The following is a 13,248-nucleotide window of genomic DNA, read 5'->3' as shown; positions in this document are numbered from 1 at the left end:
CTACACTATTGTCAAAACTGTCATTTCTCCATCAGTATCAGCAGTGGTGGGTTTCAAAAATTTTTGGAACCTACTCTGTGGGTGTGGCCTCCTTTGTGGGAGTGGCTTGCCGGCCATGTGACCTGGTGGGAGTGGCTTGCGGACCATGTGTTTTCTTTCATCTCTCTCTCACTTTTTCTTTCTTTTTTATTTATTTATTTATTTCTTCCTTCCTTTCTCTCTCTCTCTCTCTGTGTCTGTCTGTCTGTCTGTCTGTCTGTCTGTCTCTGTCTCTGTCTCTGTCTCTCTCTCTCTCTGTGTGTGGCAGTGGTGGGTTTCAAAAAAATTTGGAACCTCTTCTGTAGGTGTGGCCTGCTTTCCGGGTCCACTGGTGGAACCTCTTCTAACCGGTTCGGTAGATTTGACGAACTGGTTCTACCGAATAGGTGCGAACTGGTAGGAACCCACCTCTGAGTATCATGCTGTTATGGGGCAGGGAAAAATATGTTCTAGGATGTGACAAAAGAAAACATTTTTTTTTGTTAGTTGTGAGGTCATGTTCAACCCATCGCAACCCCATGGACAACATTCCTCCAGGCCTTTCTGTCCTCTACTATCCCCCAGAGTCCATTTAAGCTCATGCCGACTGCTTCGGTGACTCCATCCAGGCACCTCATTCTCTGTTGTCTCCTTCTTTTGCCCCCAATCTTTCCCAGCATGAGGCTCTTCTCCAGTGAGTCCTTCCTTCTCATTAGGTGGCCAAAGTATTTGAGTTTTATATTCAGGATCTGGCCTTCTAAAGAGCAGTCAAGGTTGATCTCCTCTAGGACTGACCGGTTTGATCGCCTTGCAGTCCAAGGGACTCGCAGGAGTCTTCTCCAGCAGGAAAATAAATTTCAACGTTGCTATTTTTCAGTAATTACTGCATATTTAGTGAATATTTTGCCTTGGGCCATTGTTTGCTCCTTAGAAAAAGATTGCTTTTACTGGTTCCTGTATAGATAGCTGGGTAATTCATAATAATTCTTTAAGCGAAGTAAAGTATATTGTGTATAAGCTTTTTGAATTTCAAACTTATGAACATATGAAGAAGCTTCATGACTAGCTGCTGTGTAAAATTCTGTCTTCATTTTTTTGCAGTCTCTCCAACAATCAAGATGAGTGGTCCTTCTGAAAGATTTGTGGTGATACACAAACCAGTAACCCTGCAGTGTATTGTTAATGGCATACCAATCCCTTCCATCACATGGCTAAAAGATAATCAGCCTGTAAATACTGCTAGAGAAAACATTGGGGTAAGTAAAAGGACTGAAATCATTTCACAGTGTTAAATAATATTGTAAAGGAAAACATTTGCCAGTGTTGAGCAGATCTTTGATTTGACATGATCAAAACTCTTCTGAAGTAGCCTTCTTTTTTTCTGAAAACATAAAAAGAAAAACAGCTATTCAGAATTCGTTGTGGCAAGACTCCAGTTGGCTAATACATTTCCCACATATAGTATGTGCACCTCCAATAGGATCAATTATACATCTGTTTAAGTCCAGCAAGCCTTTGACCCCCACTGGATGGATGGAAGGATGGAGGGATGGGTTAAATTGACTGAAGGCATTCTTGCAGGAAGAGAGGCCAAGACAGTGGTGGGATTCAGCCAGTTCGCACCTATTCGGGAGAACCGGTTGTTAACTTTCTAAGCAGTTCAAAGAACCGATTGTTGGAAGAAATCTCCTTTTGGTTTTTCCCACTTTAATCCTGTAAGGAAGGCAGGAAGGAAACATTCTAGTGTTGTTTCTAGCCTAATCTTTATTGACCTGCTTACAGAAACTGCCTCTCCGGTTAACCCTTACTACATTGTAACAGCTAAGGCGAAGTGCCCATCAACATGAGTGACCTTGAGTTGGCCAATCCCACCCAGTCACATGACCACTGAGCCTCACCTACCCAGATAGTCATTAGGGCAGAGAAGCGGTTGTTAAATTATTTGAATCCCACAAATGGGCCAAGAGCAAGTATTTTATGCGTCCATGCTTGTGAAGGAAATAACTTCAGATTGGCAGTCAGATTAATAGACAAAGAGAGTGTACAAATATAGAGGTGGCACAGTGGTTAGGGTGCAGTACTGAAGGCCACTTCAGCTGACTGTTATCTGCAGTTCAGTGGTTCTAATCTCACCGGCTCAAGGTCGACTCAGCCTTCCATCCTTCCGAGGTGGGTGAAATGAGGACCCAGACTGTGGGGGGCGATATGCTGACTCTGTAAACCGCTTAGAGAGGGCTGAAAGCCCCATGAAGCGGTATATAAATCTAACTGCTATTGCTATTGCTATAATCCTTAATCTTTATTTACACCCTACTGCCCCTTGGGGCCAATAGGCCTTGAGATGCTGAAGAGTCAGTGCTACTATATTGAATATCCAACAATTGCGCATGTAATTGCCACGATTGCCCTTATAGTTTGAAAGAAGAAACCAATGTTTACTGTTTTTGCTTATATTATGATAGAAATCTCATTGGTTTGTTCATCGTAATAGAAAAATCTTGCTGTTTTTTTTTTTTTTGTCTTTTTTGCTTTTTTGCTCTGGAGCAGCTGGAATCTTCAGGGCGCATTTTGCAGATGGCCAAGACCTTAAAAGAAGATGCTGGGAAATACACCTGTGTAGCAACAAATGCAGCTGGTGAAGCTCAGCAATCCATTTATCTGCATGTATATGGTAATGACTTCTCAGTGGCAGTTCAGTATTTACCTGTTGATTGTTAGTTATACCTATCGTGCTATGTTCCCAATTCCATGCTCAATTTTAGTATTCAGAGCAAGTAACTTATTTGGGCATCAGATGCCATAGAATAGTGTTCTGACCCCCCTCGTCCCACACCGACACACACTCCGAGCCAAAGATAACTTACGGCATTTAATTAACAGACAGACAGGTCCTTGGCAGCAAACCAGCATAGACAAGCTTGGGCAGCAATCCAGCACAGATAAGCCCTGGCAGCAATCCAGCCTGCCAGGCTCACCATAATGTTCTCCCACATTAGTTCCTGTGTTGATGTCTGCAAAAGGGCGTGTGCACAAGCAGTCCTTTTATAGTCTGGAGAGGAGCCTAATGACCACCAGCTGAGTGCAATTACCTCCTGTAATTGCATAATTGTTCCTTATGCCTGTTAGCTCTCCGGTACTGGGCATCTAGGAACAACTCCCTTGGCTCCTCCCCACTGCTGACGTCCGGATCACTCTCCCTTGTCTCCTCCCCACTAGTCCAAGGCTCAGGCACCTCCTGGTGGCCAACCAGCCTCTCTGCTCCCTGCTTGGAGTCGGAACCCTGTCCAGGGTCCTCCACATCCTCCAAAGCCGACTCATAGGGCCCCTTGCTGTCGGAGTCTGGTGGCAGCTCCAACGGCTCCTGCTGGGTCACAACGAATAGTTTAATTTGATGGTTGGAGTCTTTCCTCAACCAATTATTAAAAATGCCTTGAAATGTCTCCAGAGCATCAAAGTTCAAAGAGTTTTCAATAATTCAAGTCCAAGCCAATAACATTTTGAGATGTACCACCTTTATTATTAATGTATATAATTTAAACCCTATCTTATTTCCCAGAGGGTATTCCAAATTATATAAGGTAAACATGTGCTGTATATTATACATGCATGTACCCTTTTTGTAAAACCTGATAATCAAAAAGTTAAAATCCCTGTGAAGACCAATTCACAGTTAAGAAGTGTGGCTGAAGAAATCTAGCTTGAGGCTTTGATCTCAGAGCTTAGGAGACCTGATTGATGATCTCCAAGGTCTCTTCCAACTCTGTTACTGATATAAGAAAATAAAAAAGTTTGTATCATGGGGTATTCAGGAACCTTGTAGGGCAAGTCAGCTACCAGAAAATTTTTAAAATGCCAAGGAGGGAAAGAAACAATATATAGATTGTCCAAGGAGTTATGATTAAAAATATAAGATGTAATCAAATTGGTTAGCCCATCACCTTTGATGCTTTAGTATTGCTAATATTCCAGTAGATCAGCTCTTATTGGGTAAAAGATCATTTTATTTTATTTAATTTTCCTAGATCACACATATCCCTCAATTTTACTTTGAAACATTTGCCACCAAACTTTAGTAAGTTCTGTCTTAGCAATATCTATTTCAGTTTAGACTTGAACAAATTATGTCGGGCATCTTGTCTTTCAGCTGAGTAATTCTTAAATCCAATAATAATGTCCAAGTTGAATTTTATCATCTATCAGAGTGTTCTGATTCTGAGGAACAAAACCAGGCTTTGGGAGATGTAAGGCTCCACAATTTTAGAAAGATCCCGGAGAGGAAAAGGAGAAATCACTGTATTATTATGGCTACTCTGTAATTAGAAACACATTGCTTTATCTCTAGGTCATATCTAGGCTATTCTTTGATCATTTACTGTAGATTGTATGAATGGACATACATTTATGCTGGAAACTTGTAAACTAAGTACAGAGAAAGCCTGAGCACGATACGTCTAAATAAAAGAAACCATAATTTCTTCCTTTTTTTTTCCAGAGCCACCTAGTCTTACAGATGCAGGAATGGTAAGAAATGAGACTGTAATTGTGAACAATCCAATACAGTTAGAATGCAGAGTGTCTGGAAATCCTTTGCCAGGTATATACATATATATATATACTCATAGCAATTCTGCCTCCCCACATAATGAAAATCGATCATGCAGAAATTGTTTTTTCACTGAAATCTATATAGAACAGCACACCTCTTTCTTGCAAAGGATCTTAAGTTTGATGCTTAACTGAACTATTGTAAATATGCATGTTTTTCTCGTTAAATACAGGTGCTGAATTTGTTTTGGCATATAGCTTGTTATAGGTTTAACAATAATTTAAAAAAACTATGTTTTATAGACAAAAGACACTTTGCAAAGGAAGCTGAAGCATGTGAAAGAACATGTTAACTGAAAGAACACTGGTTAGGAGAAAAACATTTGCTCTCTGAGATGTACTTTCCATGGGCATGTTGCAGTGATGGGTTTCAAAAAATTTTAGAACCTCTTCTGTAGATGTGGCCTGCTTTGTGGGAGTGGCTTGCTGGCCATGTGGCCAGGTGGGAGTGGCTTGCTGGCCATGTGACTGAGTGGGAGTGGCTTGGCAGTCATGTGGCTGGGTGGGCGTGGTCAACTTGTAAAATGTGGTGAAAACTCACTTAATAACGCTCTTGCTTAGCAATCAAAATGTTGGCTCCGGAACTCTGCCATTGAAGTGTGCAAGTCTTAAACTGTCAAGTTACAAGACCCTTGCACCCCTAACCCTTTAGAAAAAAACCCCAGGGGTGTTCAAACTTGACAGCTTTAAGACTTGTGGACTTCAACTCCCAGAATTCCTCCTCTCGCTCTTCATCTTGATGATGTGCAGACGGGCGAGGGGAGGGAGCTGGAACCGGTTCTAAACGTCACTGTAGATTTGTGGAACCTCTTCTATAGAAGGGGTTAGAACTGGCAGGAACCCATCCTTGGCATGTTGCCCTCATGCATTCATGCAGAAGCTACATTAATTATTTAGTTTAATTCCGAATCAAGGAAACGTTCAAAATAGAATTATTACTCAGTATGTGGAGTGGCCTGGCCTTTTTTTTTTTTTAACTTTATGCAATCTAATGAAGAAGTTCAAGAATAAGTTTGAAAGAAGGATATTGGCCGCTCCGATTGCTTTGGCAAAAGCAGTAAAAAAAAAGATTAATATCTAATATTTTAATTTGTGAACAAAATCCATTAATGCAGCAGTGAATTGTATCGTTTGTGGGATTTGATCTGTAATGACTCATCTTCATAGGCAAGTTATTATTTAATGCTATAAAGCTCTTGTGCTCTCTTTAAGTATGTCTTCAACGCCACATCTTTCCTGAGAGAGAGAGAGAGAGTAGGGAAAGCTGCATGGGTGGGCATCAACATTTTTAGCAAGGGGTTTTCTGCCCAGTTACTGGATGGATGTGGCAACGGTGAGCGTGGCCTAGTCAGCCTCCTTCACCACCCAAGGAGGGCGTTTTTGCCCTCCCCAGGCTTTCTTTGAGCCGAGGTGGCGCAGTGGTTAAATGCAGTACTGCAGGCCACTTCAGCTGACTGTTATCTGCAGTTCAGCGGTTCTAATCTCACCGGCTCAAGGTTGACTCAGCCTTCCATCCTTCCGAGGTGGGTGAAATGAGGACCCGGATTGTTGTTGGGGGCAATATGCTGACTCTGTAAACCGCTTAGAGAGGGCTGAAAGCCCTATGAAGCGGTATATAAGTCTAACTGCTATTGCTATTTGAGCTTCCTCTGGTTTCGGAGGCCCTCCGGAGGCTGGAAATGGACCCATTTGGCCTTTTGAACTTCCAGTAGGCCTATTTCCCCCCCCCCCCCTGAGCCTCTGCACATGCCCTGCTCTTACCTGCATCCAAAATGAGCCCATTTTGGGAACTCTTGGGAGGGGTAGGGTGGGGCAGGGAGGGGTATCCAGGGCCGGATTTGGGGGTACTCCGAAATGCACAAAATCTTAGCTTAGAGGTTCTCTCCGAATCCCTTCAAATCCCCAGCAGGTCACCCCTGGAAAGCTGTATTTCACCTGAGATTTAATAGTATCTTGAAACAACCTTGAATGATTTGGTAGCAGCTTATGTGGGCTGCCCTATAAATATTACCCCACAACGTCCAAATGAAATAAGAAGGTATTGAAGAAGAGTGCAAGAATAGATGGGCCACGAAGCATACTTTAATGGGCCATATAGTAGGCAATTAGTGTCTACCTTGAAACTGTTTGCAATTTGAGAGTGAAAAAGAATTCCTCTTTAATTTTGTCTTCCTCACCTGTTGGAGTGGAGTAGGCAAGCAACACCTTTTAATCCCTCACTTTTCCTAATATTCCTCCTGCTTTAAACTATGAAGTTTCTGTACTTTATCTGGGCATCTGTCAACAATGTAAGTGGTATTGGAATAAAAAGTACTGTGACTTGAACGTTTCCTTCCGATAAATTCTTTTATGGCTTAGTACCAAATATATCTTATTTTATTTTGCAGTTGTCACATGGTACAAAGATAACCTTCCTCTCATCAATATTGCTGGCATCACTTTCTTGAACAGAGGGCAAATTGCCCAGATAGATGCAGCCCAGATCTCTGACACTGGGATTTATAAATGTGCGGTGACGAATGCAGCAGGAGTAGCTGAATTATTCTACAATCTTCAGGTCCATGGTAAATCCTGCTTCTCCTTACAAAGTCAGTTGGGGCAGGAAAGACATATCTGCCTTTCAACTGCACTTTTCAGGTTTTTTGCATGTATTTAAGTTATTTTTCAATCCTGCTTTGAGAAAAGAAAAATAGTTCTTTGCAGTATTTGAATAATTCAACAATGGGAAGGCTTTTAATTTTGAAGTGTTTGATTGACAGGGCTGCCATGCAATTAGATTTGGAAGAGAGGTCTCACTATCTCAATTTCATCATTGACAGAAGCGTTTATTTAAATCTTACTATTGTAGAAATCACAAAGCCCATAATACAGTGGTGGGTTTCAAAAAGTTTCGAACCTACTCTGTGGGTGTGGCCTCCTTTCTGGGAGTGGCTTGCCAGCCATGTGACCTGGTGGGAGTGGCTTGCCGGCCATGTGACCTGGTGGGAGTGGCTTGCCGGCCATGTGTTTTCTCTCTCTCTCTCTATTACAATGGGAGAATGAAGACAGAGGCTCTTTATTCGGTAACACTGTAACCAATTTAATGTAACAGAAACTTGTAACAAAGTAACGCTAGGAAACTTGTAACAAAGTAACACTAGTAGACCGGGCTGGACCCGTGGTTGAGATAAATGTATTAAGAAGTAGACCGGGTAGTCTGTGAAGCAGAGGCAGCGAAGCAGCTCCGAGTAGACCGGTATGTTCGGCTGCTCTGTGGTAGATCGGGTGCACGAGCTCGGCAACTGACAGGCGCGTCTGATTGGCTAAGACGCGCCTGGCTGCTACCGAGCTGTCATTCGTAAGAGCGAGGACTACCTTTGGCTATACAACACTCTCTCTCTCTCTCTCTCTCTCCCTCTCTCTCTCTCTCTCTCTCTCTCTCTCTCTCCTTTCTTTTGTCTCTCTGTTCCTTTTTTCCTTCTATTCTATTTCTATTTCTATTTATTAAATTTATAGGCCGCCCAATCCCGGAGGACTCCGGGTGGCTTACAGAAATAAAAATATTAAGAAAAAAATTAAAAGCAAAAATCACAAGACAAATTAAAAGAAACACATCATGCACCCAGTCTGAGCAGGGCTGGACCTCAGTCAAGAGGTCAACAGCCCCAGGCCTGCCAGAATAGCCAGGTTTTGATAGCTTTTCGGAAGGCCATGAGAGTGGGTAGGGTCTGGATCTCTGGGGGTAGCTCTATCACTTTTTCTTTCTTTCTTTCTTTCTTTCCTTCCTTCCTCCCTCCCTCCCTCCCTTCTTCCTTCCTTTCTTCCTTCCTTTCTCTTTCTCTCTCTGTGTGAGTCTGTGTGTGTCTCTGTGTGTGTGTGTCAGTGGTTTCAAAATTTTTTGGAACCTCTTCTGTAGGTGTGGCCTGCTTTCCGGGTCCACTGGTGGAACCTCTTCTAACCAGTTCGGTAGATTTGACGAACTGGTTCTACCGAACTGGTGCGAACTGGTAGGAACCCACCTCTGCCATAATAATTTCTGATCAACTCGCAGAGCCAGGTTTTAAGAAAATGATGTAAATCTAAACATTTTTAGATTCCCATCATTTTTTTTTAAAAAAAAAAACCCCAGTCCTATGACTGGATATGGCTTGTCAATGACAGACTTGACAAGATCAAATCTTTTGTCAAGCAGAACAAGAAGGTCTTTAAATTTATGTTCTACCTCCCAGTTTCGTTGACCAAAGGTGATTCCTCTGTCTACGACTGAGATGGGGACAATGATGTTGTTGTCAATGTTGACTCTCAAGATGCTTCTTTCTGCTCTCAACTTGACAAACAAGCGAGGGGAGGAGGTGCATGGATATGATTGGAATGTGTGGGAAGCCGGGAGGAAGAAAAGAAATTAACGTGAACCATTTGACAGCTTGAGAAAATCTCACATCTCCAAAGTCAGATGTTGAATTCAATTCAATTTATTAAATTTATATGCCGCCCTTTTCCCCCGAAGGGGACTCAGGGCGGCGCACAACTCGAACCAGGGAGGGGAATACAGACAAAAAGATTTAAAAGCAACAAGATAACAATATATAATTTAAAAACTCACAACAGTCATACCATTCGAGGAGGGGGGGCAACAGCTCTTTAGCCTCAGGCCTGTCGGAACAGCCAGGTTTTAAGGGCTTTGCGGAAGGCCTGGAGGGTGGTGGGGGTTCGAATCTCCACGGGGAGTTCGTTCCAGAGGGTCGGAGCAGCCACAGAGAAGGCGCTCCTCCGGGTAGTCGCCAGTCGACACTGGCCGGCGGATGGGATTCGGAGGAGGCCTAATCTGTGGGATCTAATCGGTCTAGTGGAGGTAATTGGCAGCAGGCGGTCTCTCAAGTACCCAGGTCCAATACCATGAAGACTTTTGAAAGGTGCAGACCATTTCCCCAAAATAAAACGTTTGACCTGGATTAGTAGAAAGTGGGCACTGGGCAACCCAGGAGAAGGAAAGGGGAATTTTACTATGCTACACTTCGCACCAAAACATTAGAACTAGTTTTGCTTCTATTTTTGCCTGCATGGATCTGTGAGTAAAGTTTTACTCTTGGTAAAATAAATTTCCCAGAGGTTTCTTTCGCATGTCAATGAGATGGTTGACAGTTATAAATTAACTTCTTCTTTTTTTCCTCTTACTGTCAAAATTCAATTTCTCTCATATTTATTGGTACAAAAATATTTCTCGCTGCTAGCATTACAATGTCATTGAGGCAGACAAAGGCCTACAAAGAGCCAAAGATACATCTACTGTATGTTTGCAGACAATATATTATTTGCAAAATTATAGATCAGAATTATCAATCAGCATATCTGCTCGAACAATATTTCTCTCTCTTTTTTCTTTCTTTTTTTTCTAGTTCCTCCCTCCATTTCAGGGAGTAATGAAATGGTAACTGTTGTAGTAAATAATCAGGTGAGGTTGGAATGTGAAGCCCGTGGAATTCCTGTTCCTATTCTAACCTGGTTGAAGGATGGCAGTCCTGTTTCTAGTGTTTTGAGTGGACTCCAGGTAATTTCTTAGCAGCATGAAAGGCATTTATAGCAATAGCAATAGCAGTTAGACTTATATACCGCTTCATAGGGCTTTCAGCCCTCTCTAAGCGGTTTACAGAGTCAGCATATCGCCCCCAACAATCCGGGTCCTCATTTTACCCACCTCGGAAGGATGGAAGGCTGAGTCAACCCTGAGCCAGTGAGATTAGAACCGCTGAACTGCTGATCTAGCAGTAGCCTGCAGTGCTGCATTTAACCACTGCGCCACCTCGGCATTATGTGAATAATGAAAGTTAATACTCTAACGTTGTCTGATTCAACCTATGTTTCATTCTTTTAAAAAAACAATTCCACTCTCTTTTTAGATTCGTTCTGGAGGTCGCATCCTAGCACTCACGAGCGCTCAGATTAGTGATACTGGAAAATACACGTGTGTTGCAGTGAATGCAGCAGGAGAAAAACAGAGGAATATTGATGTCAGAGTTTTTGGTAAGAATATAAGCAAAGTTTATACCAAGAACTGCAGAAGTATTCTTGAAGGATATCTTGAAGGATTACATTAGCTTCCAGCAATAAGCTATCTTGGAATTTTGTAGATCTGTTGTCCTATCATATCTTGATGGACCCCAATTGTGAGGCTTGATTAGATTTCTAAAATGACCCATGGCATTTTTTTTTATTGTACTACATATTACAGATTGATCTTCTCACTTCCTTTCAATCTGGAAGTGATATCCTGTGTTTATTTTAATAGAATGGACTTCATAGGTTTCATAGGAATCTAACATGGGAAGTCATCTTCAAACAAAAACTATGTTTCTTTGGGACAAGTAGATAATAATTGAGATGGTAATCATTTTCTTCAATTACTGAAAATTTGCACTTAAAAACTACGAACAAAAAATATTTAGATGTTTGCTTAAAATGATGATGAGGCTTCGCATATTGTCTTGAGACATTTTAGCAGAGCCGCTCTTCAGAGATGCTTTTATAGTACATTGCTGATTTAAAAAAAAAAAAAACCCTATGAAAATACAACTACAAGGCATGAAAAATAAAGATTTACAAACAATGGTATAGCTAGATTAATCAGAGAACTGTAATAGGCTGCAGTATTCTGTTAATGTATACTTGATTGTAAAAATAGCAAAGCATTTGAATTTTGAATCTCTCTGTTTTGAATTTGAGACAGTGCTCCAACTTTACAAGTGTTCTAATGCTACTCCAGCTATTCTGGAACTGTTCCAAATTCCAAATAACCAGGGGACATTTCGAGTTTGGAATACTTCCAAAATGATTGGAACAACGCTAAAATCCTTTCAGTAAGTTTAAGAACAAACCATTGCATCTTAAAACAACGCATGAGACCTCAGAACGGAGGCTCAAAACTCTAAATGCTTTGCATTTGAAATATTTTACGCTCTTATAATTGTAAACACATTTTAAGATCTATAGAATGTCCCCTTCATAACTCTAAACTAATTTTAATAGAAGAGTTTAGGGCTGACATTTTCAGGTTACAGCACAACTGAAAAGCCCCAAAGTCCTAAGCATTTTAAAAAAGTAAATAACTAAAGAGCAAGAATGGTAACTGACTTTTGAAAACACCGTTAGGATGAAATTAATGTATTAAGTAATATATGATGAAGAATTGAGTACCAATGGAAATTGACATGGGACCAACTTCTGTATGTGTTGAATTTATACTATTTCACAAATATTTTAGGGAAAGCTCATATTGGTTTGCTGAATTATGCTCCTTTTTACAAATGAAATCCCTTTCTGTTGGGGCAATGATTCTATCATGGAAGGAAAACATGTGAAGCAGATTGTTTAGTTCTTCTACATTTACTCTGGAGCACAGCTGTCAAACTGAGGGCATCACAACATGAGGTTTCACTACATTTCCCCCATTTGCAGAGGTGGGGTGGGCGTAGCCTGGATGTGATTCATCTGTCCTGTGGGCTGCCAGTTTAACACCCCTGCTCTGGAGCATTCCATGTATAATTTGGATAGTTTCATATACTGTCCTAGTAATGCTGCCAATATTTCTAAGAAAGATTAACTAATGTAAATTAATACATTAATGACGTAAATTAATACATTTAATGCTGACATCAGTGGGTGGCTTCATTCACCTTAGTGAAAAGAGATAAAAATTAATTACTAACGTGATGTTTATTCAGTTCCACCTAATATTATGGGAGAGGAACAGAATGTCTCCGTGGCCATGGGAGAACATTTGGAACTCCGCTGCCAAAGTGACGCTATCCCTCCGCCGACACTTCAGTGGCTGAAGGATGGCCAGCTCCTGCAGAAGAAACTGGGACTCACCATTACTGAAGGCGGAAGTGTCCTGAAGGTAAATATTAGAATGACTCAGATTTCCTCTGTGAATCTCGCTCATGTTTAGGGTTCTTGACATTAATAGCTTAAAGACCATCCCTTTGCATTTCTGAATTGGCATCGGAACAACGTCTTTCTTCTGCTGGAGGAAGGAAAAGCTGTGCTACTTTTGATGTGTTCTCCAAAAAAGCTGTTGAGTTACTTACCCAAAAGCATATTCAGCATTGGTGAATAAATCCTGCTTGAACATTGTGGGATAGTTAGGGTTTATATTGTGGGCAATCAGCACTAATGATTAGGGATTAAAAAGAACTTTGGCATTGAACAAATTTGGATGAAGGTGAAATGTGAGCAGGAACAAAACCTGGCTAGTGTTGGGTTTTCCCCAAGTGTGGGGGGGGAGAAGAAATATTGGGGTGGAGAAGATGGTTTTGTACTTGATTTTCTAAAAAGATATAACAGGGCCGGTGTAACTTTCCAAGCTTTAATTGCTGTGGTCTTGTAGGAAGACTGCAAATGGGAATACAGTTTTGGCCCGAGCAAATAGAAATTTAATGGGCCAGAATATGCAACACCAAAAAAATCTTCCCATCGTGATTCTAAGGCATTCAGTATTAAAAAAAAATACATTTGAGTCTGTAAAGTAGAAAAATATTACTTGAAATAAATCTTTCCCACACAGAGAATGACTTCCTTCATAGAAATCAAAATAATGATATTGGATGGACAAATAATAATGGAGCCGAGGTGGCGCAGTGGTTAGGGTGC

General features: G+C 41.2%; 1 protein-coding gene across 1 annotated transcript in view; it reads left to right on the top strand.

Annotated features, from left to right (window-relative positions):
* HMCN1 (hemicentin 1) overlaps positions 1-13,248 on the top strand; it is a 264,205-nt gene that overhangs the window by 131,349 nt on the left and 119,608 nt on the right. Inside the window, 7 exon segments of the mRNA XM_032226793.1 lie at positions 1,120-1,274; positions 2,566-2,689; positions 4,511-4,612; positions 7,011-7,187; positions 9,999-10,150; positions 10,500-10,623; positions 12,321-12,496. Coding sequence (XP_032082684.1) covers positions 1,120-1,274; positions 2,566-2,689; positions 4,511-4,612; positions 7,011-7,187; positions 9,999-10,150; positions 10,500-10,623; positions 12,321-12,496 — 1,010 coding nt within the window.

The sequence above is a fragment of the Thamnophis elegans genome, chromosome 11 (genome assembly GCF_009769535.1).
Source record: "Thamnophis elegans isolate rThaEle1 chromosome 11, rThaEle1.pri, whole genome shotgun sequence".
Taxonomy (NCBI): domain Eukaryota; kingdom Metazoa; phylum Chordata; class Lepidosauria; order Squamata; family Colubridae; genus Thamnophis; species Thamnophis elegans.
The sequence above is the reverse complement of the archived record's forward strand: the minus strand, read 5'-3'. Positions and strand labels throughout refer to the sequence as shown.